Raw genomic sequence first — 17,859 nt, 5'->3', positions numbered from 1 at the left:
CAATAAGTGCAATGTCATTTTTTAGCAGGTTACAGGTGGAAATGACGTTAAAAATGCAAGCATTTAGTTGTCATTTTAAAGGTTTTACAGATGGGTGATTGAAAATTGCATGTATAAAGCACAAAGAAATTAGTGGGCAACAACCTGTGTACTCATGTAATAATCACTCCATGGCTGAAGGAGGTCCTTGGTTGACCAGAAGCAGGCCACTCTTCTGCTCTTAGGATCTGAAACATTCCAACTTCTGTGATATAAGTCTGATAAGCACCCAATAGCTACCTCTTTTATTCTGACTTTTGACCTCTGTGCACTCTGCATTGCCTACCTGTTGTCACATTCATTTTTGTTCTTTTTACAATTCACCTCTTGGAGAAGTCCACAATTGATAAATATTTGGATGAATAAGAGGCTGAAGGTTGCAAACGTTCTGAATTACTGAAGTTCATGGGTTTAAGTTATAACTTTCTCTGCTTTTTGACTTATCTATTCAAGAGGTCACCCTCTATTCATAACTTCACAATCGAGAGTTGTAAGGTGATAGTTACAGCACTTTTTAAATCCCTGCAACCTTTCTTTCCCCCTGCATAAGCATTTTCATATATTATATGTCCTGGAGGAAAAAAGGAATCTCTTTTGGAGAAGTTGACTCTTAGATTCTGGTTTCCACTTTCTGTCCAGTTCTCAAGGGCCCGCAACTCAGTGGTGCTCACAGCCAGGGTTTGATGGAGGGCCAAAGCCTCTTGCCTCTAAACTCAACATGTTTTGTAGACACTACACTGCCAGGAGCACCCACCATGATAGGCTGAAAAGCTAAAACAGACACAAAGAATGCAGACTCCAACAGGAATTTTCTGCATCTGGACTGCAAATCAGGAGTGGCCTCTCTTTGCATTTCAGATTTGCTCTTCATTGCTGTACCTTAGCAAAGGTCTCAATGTGTTGTATTGTAATTGTAAATGCGTTTATATAGTGATTACTAACCCTGACGAGACTTTAAAGCGCTTTTCCAGTTAATCGCACGCTACTCCGGAACCCATATAGGATCAGTGGTGAATTAGTATAGTGAAATATGAAAGTAATTTGAGTGGTGAATATGTTAGTCAGTTATTTGGATTGAGAAGGATAGTGAAGGGATATAAGAGGGAAAAATGTTTGCATTTATATAGTGATTATAGCCCCTGGTGTTGAAGTGCTTTTTAGGCTAGTAGCACATTACTCCTGAACCCATAAAGGTTTAGTGATGAATTAGTATAGTGGAATATGAAAGTAATTTGAGTGGTGGATATGTTAGTCAGTTATTTGGATTGAGAAGGATAGTGAAGGGATAGAAGCGGGAAAAAGGTTTGCATTTATATAAAACTTTCTACCCCTGATGAGATGATAAAGGTCGTTTTCGGTGTGTAGCGCACTGCTCCATAACTCATAAAGGATTAGTGTGGTGAAAAATGAAATTCATTTGAGAGGTGGACATGTTAGTCTGTTGTTTGAATTGAAAACGGTAGTGGAGGGATAGAAGAGGGAAGAATTTAGTAATCTTTTTTGTGTGTTTGTTTTGGAGCTCATAGCAGTAGGAGGAGGTTTGGGATGAGTAAAAGGGAGTTGGAAGGGGCAGCGTCCGAGGCAAGGTTTAAAAAGGCTTTTTTGGGAGATCTGAATAGTAGAAGAGGTATGAGATGATGCAAGCAGGGGTATAGTAGGGAAGAGTCTAGAAAGGGTTTTTTGGGGATCATAGTAGTAGTATGGGATTTGGGATGAAAGTGACTGTGGAGAGAGAGGTTATGTAGATAGAGGTATAGGGTGAGAAATAGGGTAGTACATTGGGAACAGTAGCAGAAAGAGGTTTTAGATGAGTCAGAGAGTTGAGGTAGAGGATATGTTGGGAGCGGTACAGAGTGAGAAATGTGTTAGTGCATTGGATTGGCTGAATTGGAAGAAAAGTAATAAATATAAATATCCATAAGTACATGGAAGATATATCGGTGCATAAAGGGAGGTAGTACATGTAGATTAAAGATGCATTAAATAACTCGCAATTGCAGATAAATAGTTATGGTAAAAGAATTATTTATTTAGGCAGTCACTTACTCACATGTTAAAAACATAGAATAATGTAACTATCAGTAATATGTACATTTGGTAAGCAGAACTAATGAATATCTATATATATACTTTTTTTAAAACAACATTATTCTGCACGTTCATACAGAGCAATACTCACACACACACATATATATATATATATATATATATATATATATATATGGAAAACAACTCCTGAAGCAGAAAAAGCGAACTCCTTCACCAGGAACGGACCACCACAAAGGTTTTCAAATTTTCAGTGCCTTTTATTAAGCCTCTCACAACATGACGCATTTCAGCCGGGTTGCCCTGGCCTTGATCACATGACGTGTCAGGAAAAACTCCACCCTTAAATACTATGAATCAATGTGAAACCCTCCCATTCTTCACATGAAAAGGGTAAACAGACTAGTAATCACTTATAAAGTGCATAGTGCAATCGTGCAAAAGCAAATCCTGTCATAGAAGTTCAACAATTCATTTTATACATTGTTCAACATAATTTAAATATTACTGCTTAATTGTAAAAGAAGAATATTCAAAAAATATTATTTGTTAAATCTAAAGAAATCCGGGGCAAGTGCCCAAGTCCTAATCTATAAATAGGACTATTAGTATTGCACGATTCTGGTAACAATTGGTCACAGTAAAACCCATTTGTGTGAATAATAAAAATGTGGTTGATTACAATCTTTCATAAATGATAAGTTAAAATAAATGAATGTGCGGATGCAATTATCAAGCAGTCTTATAAATGGCCAAAAAGATGAATACATTATTAGACATACCAATACTGTTCTAACTCGAAACTTGAAAATATAAAAGGATCAATTCACAATCAATAAATAAATATATATGTGTATAAGATTAGAATATAGAATGAATAAAATTTAGGCAATTTAGTGGAATCATGATAAAGTGGTAATACATATCAACAAATCCATAATAGATTGATAACCCTCTCTCAGAAAACCCCATAGTCAAACTAGAAAAAACTAGAAGACCAATTAGGTAATATACAATAAAAGGTTACGTTAAAAATCCATTATATTCAAAAAATTAATGAATTTACCCATAAATATAAAATCTAAATTCATATATATACACACATATATAACATCTGTATCAAAGGAGCTTAAATCATCATGAAATGGACATATTGTAGGTATTGATTTAGTACAAAAAGATTAACCTGATATTGAGCCCAATACCAAGTATACATCTAAAACATTCTTAAAACCAAAACCATATAGGCCAGTGTATTCATAGAAAGTTAACCATATCCTCTCCTGTGTTCAAACCATTAGGTATGTTGGTATTTAATCTCACTATGTATTTACTCTCTAGCTGGCTGAGTTTTTTCTCCCTGTCTCCACCACGCATTGATTTTGGAACAGAGTCAATTACATAGTATTTCAGATCATCCAATTTGTTTTGATGTACAAGTTTAAAATGGCGAGCAACCGGATAAGATGGATCAGAATTCACAATTGCTCGCAAATGTTGGAGGATCCTATTAAACACAGGGAGTTTGGTACTACCGATATATGATAGTTGACATGTACATTCTAAAACATATACCGCACAGTCGGTTTTGCAGGTAAAGTAACCATCGATCTTATTGGGTATTCCTGAAAAGGGGTCAACAAAGGATTGTTTGTTAATACCGAACTTACAAGCACGACAAGAGAAGCATTTTACAAAACCTCTCTTGTCAGTCAACCAGTTCTTTTTATCTATCACTTCAGGACTAGTTCTAACTAGAGCATCTCGCATGGATGGTGCTTTACTGAAAGTGACAGTAGGCTGATTGAGTAGTTCTGGCGGTAAAATAATGTCAGTGTGAAGAATAGGCCAATGCCTATTCACAATTTTCCTGATGTCGTGTTCTTGACTACTGTAGGTAGTAATTAACTTTACTGGTGTAGGAGCGGTTATCACAACCTGAGTCTCATCAGCTACCTCATTGACCTCTGTTATAGTGAATGTATTTAATTTATCAAGGGCCCACTGTAGATCTTTGGCACTATAGCCTCTGTTCAAAAATCTTTCCTTGGCTTCATGTAAACAAATGTCTAAATCCTCCTTTCTGTTACAGATCCTTTTTATACGTAAAAACTCACCATAGGGAATGCTTTTTATGAGGTGCCTAGGGTGAGCACTGCTGGCATGAAGAATAGAATTTCCAGCTGTTGCTTTGCGGTGTAATTTAGTGCAAATATTACTTTGATCAATAAATACATCTACATCTAAGAATTCTACCTTGGAGTCACTGACCTGTGCCGTAAATTCCAAATTAAGAGAATTGCTGTTAATCTTCCTGACAAAATCCATAGCTGATTCTTTTGTACCTTTCCATATGACGAACACGTCATCAATAAAACGCCACCATCTGATGACGTGTTCTGAGAAGTCATCTCCATGGGTCTGCATGAGGACGTGCTTCTCCCACCAGCCAACGTGCAAGCACGCATAGCTTGGAGAGAAGCACGCCCCCATAGCAACACCCCTTAATTGATGAAACAACTCCTTATTGAAAATAAAGAAATTGTTAGATAAACACATTTCCGTCATCTGGAGTAGCATTTTGTTATGCTCATTATAACAAATATTTCTATTAGACAGGAAGAATTTAATAGCATTCAAGCCATCTTGATGATTGATACTTGTGTATAAGGAACAGATGTCCATCACTAACAAGTGATAACCATCCTCCCAAATAACATCTTTAAGTTTGTCCAAAAAATGTCCTGTATCACGAATAAAAGAAGGCAAAGCAGCTACATAGTCGTGAAGAAAAAAATCAACGTACTTAGACATTGATTCAAGTAAACTACCTTGGGCCGATATAATGGGACGTCCTGGCCCTGGGGTTATCTGTTTATGGATTTTAGGGAGTAGGTACAAGGTTGGAGTAATAGGATGCTCTGTTCTTAAGAAATTGTACTCATCCTTGTCAATTAAACTTTCCCTCTTCCACTTAGATAGTTCTTAAAAAGTTTGATCCTTTACTTTCAAAAGAATTGGAAAGGCTACCTGCTTGTAACATTGGACATCACTCAATTGTTTTCTAGCCTCTTCCAAGTAAGCATCTCTAGGCCATAAAACAATATTGCCGCCTTTGTCTGCTTTATTGATTATGATATTTTTTTCTTTAGTAAGTTTGTCCATAAGGCGGAAATATTGTTGTTCTCTATACTGACTCTTTTTGTTCATTGAAATGCATTTTTTATGAAGAACTTTAAGATCACTAATCACGCAGTCACCAAAAATGTCTATGGCATCTCTTGCCATGACAGGCATGAATGTAGATGCTGGGCGAAAGGGAGTGAGGGCAGCATTAGAAGTCGATATACCCATACCTAAAAGATCTTCCTGTGTATTTAATCCACTCTCATCATTGTCATTTGCCAAACCACTCACTGTACGAAGTGCAGATACATCAGCTACTTGAAAACGAGTACTGGGCTGGTTTTCAGCATTAATCACTGTTGCTTTAACATTTGCTTTCTTTAATTTATGGAACTTAAGAAGCTTTAACTTTCTGATAAACTTAAAAATGTCAATACGAGATTGTACATATTTAAAATTATTTTTTGGACAGAAAGAAAGTCCCAAAGACAGCAACTGTAATTCTGCAGTATTTAATTCAAGCTCAGTCATGTTTATAACAGTGTTGACAGATGAAAGGTCCACATCATTTGACTGGCTCTCAGGCATGTTCAGTTTCTTTTCCTGAAGCCTCCGCGCTTTCCTCCTCTCTTTGCGCTGCTTGTTCCTTCTGCAGCATTTTGAGGCTGCGCTTGGGGTGGAGTGTTTGACGCCGGTCCTCTATCATAAACCCCAATTCTTCCGAGGGAGTGAAGCTTTGGGGTTCCAACAGGTTTAAATGTTGCTCATTTTCTCCTGAGATTGATTCCGCATTGCTAGATAAGAGACTTGATCCTGAGCTTGATGCGATATCAGAGATAGTTCCTTGATTCACAGAGATTAACGGTGGTTGGACCTTGTTAATTGCCAATTTTTTGACATTATCGAAACGCTTGGCAAAGGTAAAAATACGTCCAGTCTCGTAATCGCGTTTATCACGCGCAAATTTAGTTATTTTGCGATTCATTATAGTACTCTCATGTTTGTCAAGGCGTCTTTGTACATCTTCTCTTCCTTTCTTAACCGCATCTTTTTGATCTAATGCATCAAGTTCTGCAATTAACAATTCAATTTCTGCCGCTATTTCCACTCTGTCAATCTCAGCATATTTGACAAGCATTATAACCATGTTCATAGAGCATTCTAGATTATTCGTAGCCCATTCTTTCAGCATCAAAGGATTTGGTTTGTCAAACGAAGGTGCAATTAAGACACGCAATCCTTTAGGCACCCTTCCTGCCTCTTTGTACTTTTCCAAGGATTTTCGTTCCCACCACTTCGTTAGTTCATTTTTTTTAAGTTTTTTAAGTTTTCTTAGTAAGTTTTTGATATCTTTCACCTCCGTGGCTTGCACATTATGCTGTTGCCCGGTCACAGAAGTTACCGGCATATTGGCAAACATTGCATCCGCACGCTCATCACGGTTCCTGAGCACGTCGGTTGTGGACGCCATAGCGCTAATATTTAGGCAGATATAAAGATATGCACAGTTCAATGATATAGCGACTTGCTTCTATAACTTTCTCCCAATCCAACCGGCAACCTAATATTCAAACAGGTATTTGGTATATAAGGTGGGGAAATATCAAGTCGCTAAAGTCCTTTCAATCTTCACACCCACAGTTCTCTTGGCAAACGGGCTCCTCTCGCGTGCAAGAGCAAACGTCTCACCTGTTCGGCAACACAATCTGGACCTGGAATCCTCCGACGCCGTAGCCCAGACCTTTGCCCGCAGCAGGCTTGACGCTTAACCTTCGTTACGCTCGGAGCTTCCTTGTTTCCGCCTAGTGGGGGGCTGGAATACTGTACCACTTCCGGGTCAAGTCCAAATACCGCGAACGATAACAGCCGCCAAAAACCAGCCACAAACGTGAAGAGGGTCCGTTGAACACGCCGACAGCCACTGCGTGTTGAAATCAATGGAAAACAACACTGCGTGTTGAAATCAATGGAAAACAACTCCTGAAGCAGAAAAAGCGAACTCCTTCACCAGGAACGGACCACCACAAAGGTTTTCAAATTTTCAGTGCGTTTTATTAAGCCTCTCACAACATGACGCGTTTCAGCCGGGTTGCCCCGGCCTTGATCACATGACGTGTCAGGAAAATCTCCACCCTTAAATACTATGAATCAATGTGAAACCCTCCCATTCTTCACATGAAAAGGGTAAACAGACTAGTAATCACTTATAAAGTGCATAGTGCAATCGTGCAAAAGCAAATCCTGTCATAGAAGTTCAAGAATTCATTTTATACATTGTTCAACATAATTTAAATATTACTGCTTAATTGTAAAAGCAGAATATTCAAAAAATATTATTTGTTAAATTTATATATAGGGGCATATCTATGGTACACATAAATGATTATATACAGAGGGATATGCTGTATATTTCTGTTTGTGTCTGGTGGTTATGTGGGGAAGAGCCAATTCTTGAGTAGTTTTCTGAATATAAGGTGGCTATCTGTGGATCGTATGTTGGTGGGTAAAGAGTTCCATAGTTTGGCTGCTTGAACATCCACCCATGTTTTTTTTCTTTTATCTTGGGATTTTGAGGCAAGGTGCCACTCTAGAGTGGGGGTTCCTTTGTTAAATGTGTTTAATGATTTTATTCCTGATGAAGAGCGATCCTGTTCCATGTATCGCTTTGTGGGTGAATCAAAGCAGCTTGAACATGGTTCTTCTGGTAACCGGTAACCAATGCAGGGCTCTCAAGGCAGGGGAGATGTGGGCTTGCGGTTTTATATTTCAGAGTAGTCCGGCAGCCACATTTTGAATCTTTTGTAGTCTTTTCATGGTTGTTAAAGGTGATCCATGATAGAGGCTATTGATTGTGATTGAGTTTGGACAGAATAAGGGAGATGGTAGCCTGGACCTTGTGTGGAAATCCCAAATGGGGCGAGAGATGACATGGCTCCAGTCCTGCATGAAACCATTCTTCTAGGCTATCAAACGATCACCAAAAATCATAGAGGCAAAAAAGGAGGTGGCCTAGGTGTAGTGTTCAGGGAAACATTACATATCAATAAAGTTGACAACGTCTCCATAAAAAATTATGAGGTGCTTTTCACCAGATGCAATCCTACACTGTATTCCTCCTGTAACTTCCTGTTCCTTTATAGACCACCACCTAGCAGATACACTTCTAGACACAGTTTCAAACCTGATAACACTCCGACCGATGCATTCTGGGTGACCTTAACATTTGGTTTAACAATCCCAATATGCCCCATCCGAAACCATCGCTGGCCTAGATGCACTGAACCTGTATTAGATCGTTCACAGACCCAAACACATCGCTGGACACATCCTAGATGCAATTTTTGGTAATACAGAACTAGATATCTTTCAAACAATGACTCCAGTCACTTGGTCAGATGACCGTTTGCTTGTTTTCTAACATAAAACACAACTAAGCGACACACCTAAAACCACCTTACGTGCATCCACCAATCGATTGTGGAACAAACTCAATTTGGAACACAACTAACATCCAGTACAGATCTAGAAACAATGCATTCTATTCAAGAACAATATGAGTGGCTACAGGAAGCTTTTGATATAATGATACCACTAAAAACCACATAACAGAACAAAAGAAGACAAGCACTTAGGAGAAATTCAGAGATAAAAAAAATGACGAACTAGAAAGCTGCAACATACCTGGCACAAAACAAACGCCAATCAAGACAAACTTTACCTACAGAAAATTTACAGATTATACAAGTAAACTATCAAAACAGCGAAGAAACAATACTATTCAGACAGAATTCAAACTGCTAAATGTGCAAGTAAAGAATTCTATAAAATTCTCAATTAATTTCGTAAACCAAATTGCCATGAAGGAGCTCAGCGTGTTACAGAAGATTTCCCAGACAAACTGGCAAATCACCAAAGCAGATACGTTGGACTCATAATTAAAACAAAGACAAAGCACCAGCACTGATCCTTTTACAAAACAACAATCCAAGAATAATCTAATCCAGCCTCTCTGATCCTTCCAACACATTTCACACGATGAATTTATGGGCCTGGTCAAAGCAAGCAGGCCTGCCTGCAGCCATTCTGACCTGTGTCCATCACAAACCTTCAAGACAATTCTAATAACATCTGTTGCCACCCCAGTAAGAAGAATCATCAACAACTATTTAACTACTGAAATATTTCCAGAAGAACTCAAAAAGCCATACATATGCCCATTACTGAAGACAATACATTTGACCCACTGAACCCCGACAACTGCAGACCGATTACAAATGGACCTTTCCTAGGCAAACTGATAGAAAGAGCTACGTTCTCCCAGATGTCACAATTGAAGATAATGCAAAAAAGGGGGGGTGCTGCACTGTTCCTATTGAGAGATAAAGTAGGGGGGGGAAAGGATTTATCTGGCGTGACCAAGGGTGTTCCAATGATACCCTGGGCATCCATTATGTTGGACGTAATTGCCTCACACACCCAGAAGGGTGTCATGCTTCATCATTGGCGGTTGCTCCTCGTCGGGGAGGCGGTGCAATCCCCGACGGGCTCACCTCAAAGAGGGGCTCTTTAGCGGAGATCTTTTTCCAACAGCCTATTGGTGAAGTGGGGGTGTGTGGGCAGATGGTATACTCCTGTGATGGGATGATTAAAATGTAGCTAAGGGTACCGGAATTGACTTTATTCTGGGGGTCCCTTGGCTGCAATTAAAAAGTGGGGCTAGCTCGCTAGGTGTCAACTAATAAAGGTTGTGTGACCCTAGAGGAGACTAGTAGTGAGTGTGGTCGACATGTTTCTCGCTAAGGGTGGATTACCCGCGATTCTTCAGGACCTATACACAAAAGGTGAAGTGCAAAGACAACAACGACATGCTTGTATCATATGTGTTGTGTTACCTCAGTGGATTCTCCTATGCCTGTACATAGAGAAGGAACAAGGAAACAACAGTAATTTACATTCAGTACAGATATGCAAGTCACAACATTGGCCAGAGGAAGTAAAAATATATTGCCATGCTGGTGGTACTAGGAGTGATTCTATATAACCACCGCATGCCCTGTGTATTGAGCGTGCAAAGTTCAGGGTGAAGAGCACACGCAATAACTCTATCTGTGGCAGGGTCTGTGGTTGGTGAAGGTGAGGGTTAAAATCAATATTTAAAAAGGTATTAAGGTTAAAATGCAGCAGTTCTAAAGTGATTCTCTGCCTATAGTGTGTTGGAGAGATAGGCAGGTCTCATGTAAGGACACCATTTATAATAGTAGCTGGATGCAGTAAAAAGCTCACACAGTGATATGTAAAGCAATGCAAATGAAACACTTATATGCTACCCTACTCACCTATTGGTCATGAACTAATAACCACATGAGGGTTCGGCGGGGCAGTACATCAGCCCGTCGGGGATTGCACCGCCTCCCCGACGAGGAGCAACCGCCAATGATGAAGCATGACACCCTTCTGGGTGTGTGAGGCAATTACGTCCAACATAATGGATGCCCCAGGGTATCATTGGAACACCCTTGGTCACGCCAGATAATTCCTTTCCCCCCCCTACTTTATCTCTCAATAGGAACAGTGCAGCACCCCCCCTTTTTTGCAACTCCAGTACTGTGTACGGACACCCTGCTGCTACTGGACCTTCCACCATCCTGAGTGGTAAATAGTGTCCGCTGACCTCCCTTCTTTTGAAATATACAATTGAAGATAATGCCATCCTTTCTGACTTCCAAACTGGACTCCGCCCAGAAAGAGGCATAGCATCTGCCCCCCTTGCCATTTGTGATGACCTGAAGAACAAAGTTGACCACAACAAGGTCGCTGTGCAATTTTTTTTGGACCTCTCGGCTGCCTGATAGATTTTGTATAGGGTTATTTTATAGCAAAAAAATTAGACTACATATGGTATGAGTATGTTATTCTGTTTATTTATAGGATAGTGTGGGTGCTGGTGTATGTAAATTTGGCCAGCAATTCTAGCCCTACGCCCGGCCACTCTCAAACAGGCTCAATCAGGCAATTGCACTTGTCCTCTCTGCCCTTAGCCTCGACGCCCAGGCTGAGACGCCAAGAATCCCGACATTTTATAGAACTAGTAATCAGGTGACCCCTTCGGCCAATGAGAATCCTAGCTCTAACCCTAACCAATCACAGCACTAGCCCTAAGGCCTAGAAACAATAGGACACCAGCCTCCTGCAGCCAATCACCGCCCTAGTTCCTGCAGCCAACCAGGCAGGAAACCCTAAGCCCTATGTCCAATAGAAAGCCTAACCAAGCCCTAGCCCGAACCCTAGTCCCAGCAGTCAATCCGGCAGGAAACCCTAAACCCTAAGTCCAATAGAAAGCCTAACCCCAGCCTTAATCACAACCCTAGTCCCATTAGGGAATCAGGCAGGAAACCATAAACCATGCGTCCAATAGAGAGCACAGGCACCATTCCAAAACCCTAAACCTATCCACTAATCAGATCATTAGCCCTAAGCCCTACATCAATAGAATCACTGAACCAGGAACCAATCAGTACCCTCAAATACCCAACCAATTAGATCACTATCCCTAATCCAATAGAAACACCAGATGCAACCACCAATCAGTGCACACATGTAGCATTCAATAGCAGCCTATAAGGTCCCTGTGACCACAGGCAATGTTTGTTGGCTGCTCCTCAATTCAGAATCTCCTAAGTGAAAGGCAGGCTCAATCAACACTTCGTAGTTCTGAAGGTAAGGACCTAACAAACTTTGCCTTCTAACAACACGGTTTGTACAATCCCTAAAAAAACACAGTGTGTACAATCCCTAAAAAACACAACTTAAACAGCTAACAGCCGATTACTGCTGTTCAGAGCACCCTCTGTTCATTCTCTGATGTATAAGTTCTCTGCTGCTAAGAATCAAGGGGGAGGATGTGTGGGGATAATCTGGTTTTACTCACTTGCTAACACAAAATGGGAGCTGGGGTGTATTGCTTAACACACCGTTCTGAGCACAGAGCGATGGCGTAATTATAAGGGAAAAACAGGCACTGTGAGAATACAGATTTTGGAATGCAAATCCCACAATTCAACAGGTAAAAGAAAACAGTCACAGGCAAGTAAAAAAGAAAGATTTCTAAACAGAACAGGTGAATAATGATGCAAACAAGGGCAGGTTAAAAACGTCAATTTTTAAACTGTAACAACTACAAGCAAAGAGGTGAAAATGAAAATAATGCAATCGCGGGTAGGGGGAATCACTTTTTAAATTTCATGAAAGAGACCGCGCTAGTCTGCCTTCTTACTACCTCCTGGATCTTGGTTCACTACAATTTTGGGCACAAGTAAACAGCAGCTCACAAAATGAAGGTAAATGTTTTGGGGTTCACCCAACAAACCCTTAAGGAGCCTGGGTAGGTGTGAGAGGAGGGCTCAGCATGTCTAGTGTGAAAGCATGTCTACCTCTTCACACTCCTCCTAGCCTTGGGAATATAACCCTTCACTGTGCTGCTCTGTTTGTGATCTGTTCTGTATCTGTGCACACTTGTCTTGAGTTGTCACTGTAAGCCTACCTCAGATGTTGGCTACTATTCAGCACTGCACATGATATACCGCCGTGGTTAGGGGCTTTGTTTGCCCTATGTACATACCACCAGTAAAATGAGCAAGGTAAATAATGAGGCTTGAATCCTTCAAACATTACATGGGGCACAAATTATGATAGAGACCCTGCTTGTTACTTGCAAGTTTGTTCCATCATGTGTTAATGACTGAGGTATGAGTCTGACGGGTGTTGCCCTGATAACATGTATATTGCGACTGACTCTAATGAATCTTAAAGTGCAGGGTGACTTACTCAGGGGGGCCTTGGTGTACACAAAGAGGCAACCAGCACTGTCACAATCTCTATGTATCTTGGTCTATGTACCACATCTTGAGGCTTTCACAGAGTCACTCAGATCTTTGAGATTGTTATGAGTCTGATGGAGATTATCTCATATCTTATATCACTGATTTTGTGATGTGCCTTCTCTTCTAGGTTATGCCCGACAGTGTCAGACATGTTTTGGCTTAAGCCCAACCACGTGTATAGGCAGCGTACAAACCTGTGGTTCTTCTGAGGATGTCTGCATGTCGACCTACAACAGTGTAAAGGGTAAGTATCTGGGGTGGAGAGACTCACCAGTGTAAAGGGTGAGTATCTGGGGTGGAGAGACTCACCAGTGTAAAGGGTGAGTATCTGAGGTGGGGAGACTCACCAGTGTAAAGGTTGAGTATCTGGGGTGGAGAGACTCACCAGTGTAAAGGTTGAGTATCTGGGGTGGAGAGACTCAGCAGTGTAAAGGTTGAGTATCTGGGTGGGGAGACTCACCAGTGTAAAGGGTGAGTATTTGGGGTGGAGAGACTCACCAGTATAAAGGTTGAGTATCTGGGGTGGAGAGACTCACCAGTGTAAAGGTTGAGTATCTGGGGTGGAGAGACTCACCAGTGTAAAGGGTGAATATCTGGGGTGGAGAGACTCACCAGTGTAAAGAGTGAGTATCTGGGGTGGAGAGACTCACAAGTGTAAAGGTTGAGTATCTAGGGTTGGGAGACTCACCAGTGTAAAGGTTGAGTATCTGGGGTGGAGAGACTCATCAGTGTAAAGGTTGAGTATCTGGGGTGGGGAGACTCGCCAGTGTAAAGGGTGAGTATCTGGGGTGGAGAGACTCACCAGTATAAAGGTTGAGTATCTGGGGTGGGGAGACTCGCCAGTGTAAAGGGTGAATATCTGGGGTGGAGAGACTCACCAGTGTAAAGGTTGAGTATCTGGGGTGGGGAGACTCACCAGTGTAAAGGGTGAGAATCTGGGGTGGAGAGACTCACCAGTGTAAAGGTTGAGTATCTGGGGTGGGGAGACTCACCAGTGTAAAGGTTGAGTATCTGGGGTGGGGAGACTCACCAGTGTAAATGTTTGGTTTGCAGTAGGGGTGTGCAACATTTTTGTGGATGGCATTTGCTAGCTTCCCGACACTGTTTTGTTTTTTTAGAAGTTTAAGAGGAGGGGCTGAAGGAAAAAGGTAGTGTGTGCAAAGTTTTAAAACAAAAAGGTTTCAACGAACCACAGAGTGCATTTCTGTTCCCCTTAAGTGGAGCAATTTCTGATTCTGTTGTGTCTGGCATCAGCTGTCTACCACCCGGAAGACAATGAAATGGTGGAAAGATTTAACAAAGACATCAAAGTGGGTTTCCAATTGCAAAAGACTAGTGGTTTGATTGGAGGAGAGAGGTTTATAATCGGCTGGTGGTTTATCCTTTGACACCTCATATTATACAATACCTTTTCCCATTTGAATTTTTCAGTGGAAGATGGTTAAAAGTGTCTGTGAAGGGTGAGTGGCGAAGGTGTGAATGTGAGAGGAAAGATCCTGTGATGACAGGCATGTGGTCAAGAACTTGAAGTGTTTACTGGTTGATTGAGTTGGAATTCGGTCTATCTCCATTGGATTCAAGACCATGGTCAAAGTATATATTCTGAGCATCATCAAATGGTGAAGCTGTTTAAGAATGTCCTAAGTACAACTAATGGAAGGAGCTGAAGCTTGAGTAGAGTGGCCAGGGTGAAGGACTATGAGGGGAGGAATCAAGGGAGACAGTCTAATACTGTAGCAAGTGAATGTGGTGGGCAGCTGGAGTCTTCACTGTATTTCTTTCCTGTATGGTCTTCATTTGTTTTAAGGGGGTCAGCAGCAACCCCTGTTTCACCAGTTGGCCTCAGTTGACCGCATGCTTCTAAGGGTCGCATTGTGCACTTCTTTCTCAGGGCTCACTGTGACCGCCTCCTCAGTTGCTGTACAAGCGCTGGGTAGCAGAGGACTGATACACTATCTATGCTTTCTGGTGAGTGGGCAGGACCAGTCCACTTGATTGGTACGTGACCCCAACTTGACAGCCAGGATTGCTTCTATAGCCACCAGTAATCATGAGCCAATGCACAACGGGGCCCGCCCTGCAGCACACGTGTGCTGTGCCCTTTTCTCTGTTCTGTACAGATCAGGGCACTGTGTACCTACTCCTGCACGCAGGTCGATCATCTATTGCACCAGCTCTCGAGGAAACTCCATTGGTGCACATTCATGGCCATACTGTATACATAAATAAGGCCAATGCAACAGCGGAGGTCAAACAAAGATGTAAAATCAGGTTCCAGCCAGCTAGCCAAAAATATCAGGGTTTGTCTACCATTCGCACGTATCATAAAAATCTTTCTTTATAACCATAACTGGGGAAAAGATTCACATATTTATCCAACACCAACTAAAAACTAACGGCATCAGATTAAAACAGGCCGAAGAAAATACTCAAAGTCATACCAGAATGTCTGTATAAGGCTCTGGTTTCCCAGGTCGGTGCCAGTCATGTGGCCTATGGGTGCGAACAGTCAGGGATAGCGGAGATTGAGGGCGGAATCTAGATGTCGCCTGAGGTTCTGTCGGGTCTCGTTATGTTTGTTGGATGCTTCTGATTGCTCAGGTGAATTGACCGATTGTTAGGGGTTAACATCATTATTTGAGAAGACCATGAGTCACTGCTGGTGAAATAACTCACCCAACCTCCAGTCTGGCTACCCTCAGAACTTATTAAATCCACCAATTAAGGATTTATAAAGCGCAACAAATCTCCCCTGAGGGTCTCAAGGTGCTGGAGTTGCTAACTGCTTCGTGGTGATCTGTTCATTCAGTCGCAATGAGGGAAGACAATGAGATAGCAGAGAAAATGCGGGAGAAGCAAGGAGAAGACACTAAAAAAAATGGAGAAAAAGCGAGGGGAAAACAGTGAAAACGAGGGAAAAGCAAAGAAGAAGGCACTCAAAGTAAGGGGGGAAAGCAAGGAGAAATCAGTGAAAACGAGGTAAAAGAAAGGATAAGGCACATTCAAAAACGGGGTAAAAGGCAAAGAGGAAGCAGTGAAAATGAGGGAAATGCAAGGAGAAGGTTTTGAAAAAATGAGTAATAAACAGGAGAAAGCAGAGAAGACGAGGGAAAAGCAAGGAGAAAGCTCTCAAAAAACGAAGCAAAAAGCAGGCAAAAGCAGTGAACAACTAAGGAAAAGCAAGGAGTGGGCACTAAAAAACGGTGAATAAAGCAAGTTGGAAGACGAGGGAAAATCAGGGAGAAGGTACTCAAAAAATGTGGGGTAAGCAAGAAGAAGCAAGAAGAAGACAGGAGCAAGAGTGATGCAGCAGCATGGGGAGAGCTGGGCCTGGGGTACATGAACCTATGCACGTAAAACCATGTAAAACCATATCCCTCGGGGCTGCACAGCCGCCAAGGGCATTCAGGACTACCCTTCCTTGAAGCACTGGCAGTCAATCCCCTGGGGTTCCTCCCACGCTCTTCTAAGGATGCAGTCTAGATCTGTGGATGTCAATGGGGCAGGAGAACTCTGGATCTGAGGGCATCAGGTAGGTAGGAGATTCATCTGGGCTGCCATAAAGGCTAATAACTCTGTCTGCTAGGTAACCAGGGGAAGCCTCTAGCTTAATTGTTAGATGGGAGCTAGCTCCTAAAATAGAGGATAAACTTGATTCCCCAGAATGATTCTGTTACCTGCAAACCAGAATATGCAAGGGAGCTAGTCTATGGAGTTTGCATGTCCATGTCGGGTGGCCCGTGTAAATGAATCAGTCCTACTTGGTGGTCTAGTCCTCTGGTGCAGAGCAGGTTTGGATCTCCCAGGCTTAGCTGCCATTGAACTGTGCTCTTGAATCCTCGACCCACTCTGCTGTCACATGGGAAGGAGTAACTATGGGGCTGATTCACAGAACTAATCTGAGATAAAGTCCTAAACTCACTACTTTTGGTATTCAAAGTCGGCATTTAATAGTAGTAAAGTTAGAAGTCCTAACTTTACTACTACTAAATGCCTTCTGTGAATAAAAAAAGTAGTAAGTTTAGGATTATTTTTTTTTGGTTATGGTCTTTATCTCAGTTTAGCAGTGGTAAAGTTAGGAGTCCTAACTTTGCTACTACTAAATGTCTTCTGTGAATACCAAAAGTAATACATTTAGGATTTTATCTCAAGTTAGTTTTGTGAATCTGCCCCTATTTGAGTGACTGAATGCAGTGCAAATGTGAAACCACTAAAAAGAACACTGTCTGGTCCAACCATCTCTAAGTGGTGGCATTTCATTACACTGTTGCTTGGTTATTGACATTGGTCTTTTTCTGTTCTCTTGCTTTTTTCTGTTCACTTGCTTCATTTAGTTGGACTACTGGACACAACACAGTTCTACCGAATGTGTGGACAAGCCAGTGGCTGCAAACAAGGGCAGACCTTGACAACAAGTGGGTACACAATGCGACGGAGCACGACCTGCTGCAGCTCCGACAACTGCACCCCTCCAATACCGACACGTACGTATCACCAGCCATGGCACTCAGAGTTCCATTCACACTGACGTGCAGCCCTCTGTTCAACATGACCTGTACCCAGACTGCATCACACCTACATATGACATCCACGCGTATGTAGTTTTGCCCATAGCAATCTAGATGTGAGCCAAAGCCCAGCATGCAGACCCAAGTAACTATACCACAAGCACTACTCAGTTGTATGTCGAAATATCAACAACAGAAACATCGTGCAACCAAAATATCATGGCCAAAATTTTGAGGACCAAAGTGTTGAGAAGGTGGGT

The 17,859-nt window shown here is 41.7% G+C and overlaps 1 protein-coding gene across 1 annotated transcript in view; it reads left to right on the top strand.

Moving 5' to 3' along the window:
- LOC144770800 (phospholipase A2 inhibitor and Ly6/PLAUR domain-containing protein-like) overlaps nucleotides 1-17,859 on the top strand; it is a 172,299-nt gene that overhangs the window by 93,966 nt on the left and 60,474 nt on the right. Inside the window, exons 2-3 of the mRNA XM_078655559.1 lie at nucleotides 13,219-13,335; nucleotides 17,426-17,575. Of these exons, the coding sequence (XP_078511685.1) occupies nucleotides 13,219-13,335; nucleotides 17,426-17,575 (267 nt within the window). The remainder of the gene's footprint in view (nucleotides 1-13,218; nucleotides 13,336-17,425; nucleotides 17,576-17,859) is intronic.

The sequence above is a fragment of the Lissotriton helveticus genome, chromosome 7 (genome assembly GCF_964261635.1).
Source record: "Lissotriton helveticus chromosome 7, aLisHel1.1, whole genome shotgun sequence".
Classification (NCBI taxonomy): Eukaryota; Metazoa; Chordata; class Amphibia; order Caudata; family Salamandridae; genus Lissotriton; species Lissotriton helveticus.
Note: the sequence above shows the minus strand (reverse complement) of the source record. Positions and strands in the feature narration are given on the sequence as shown.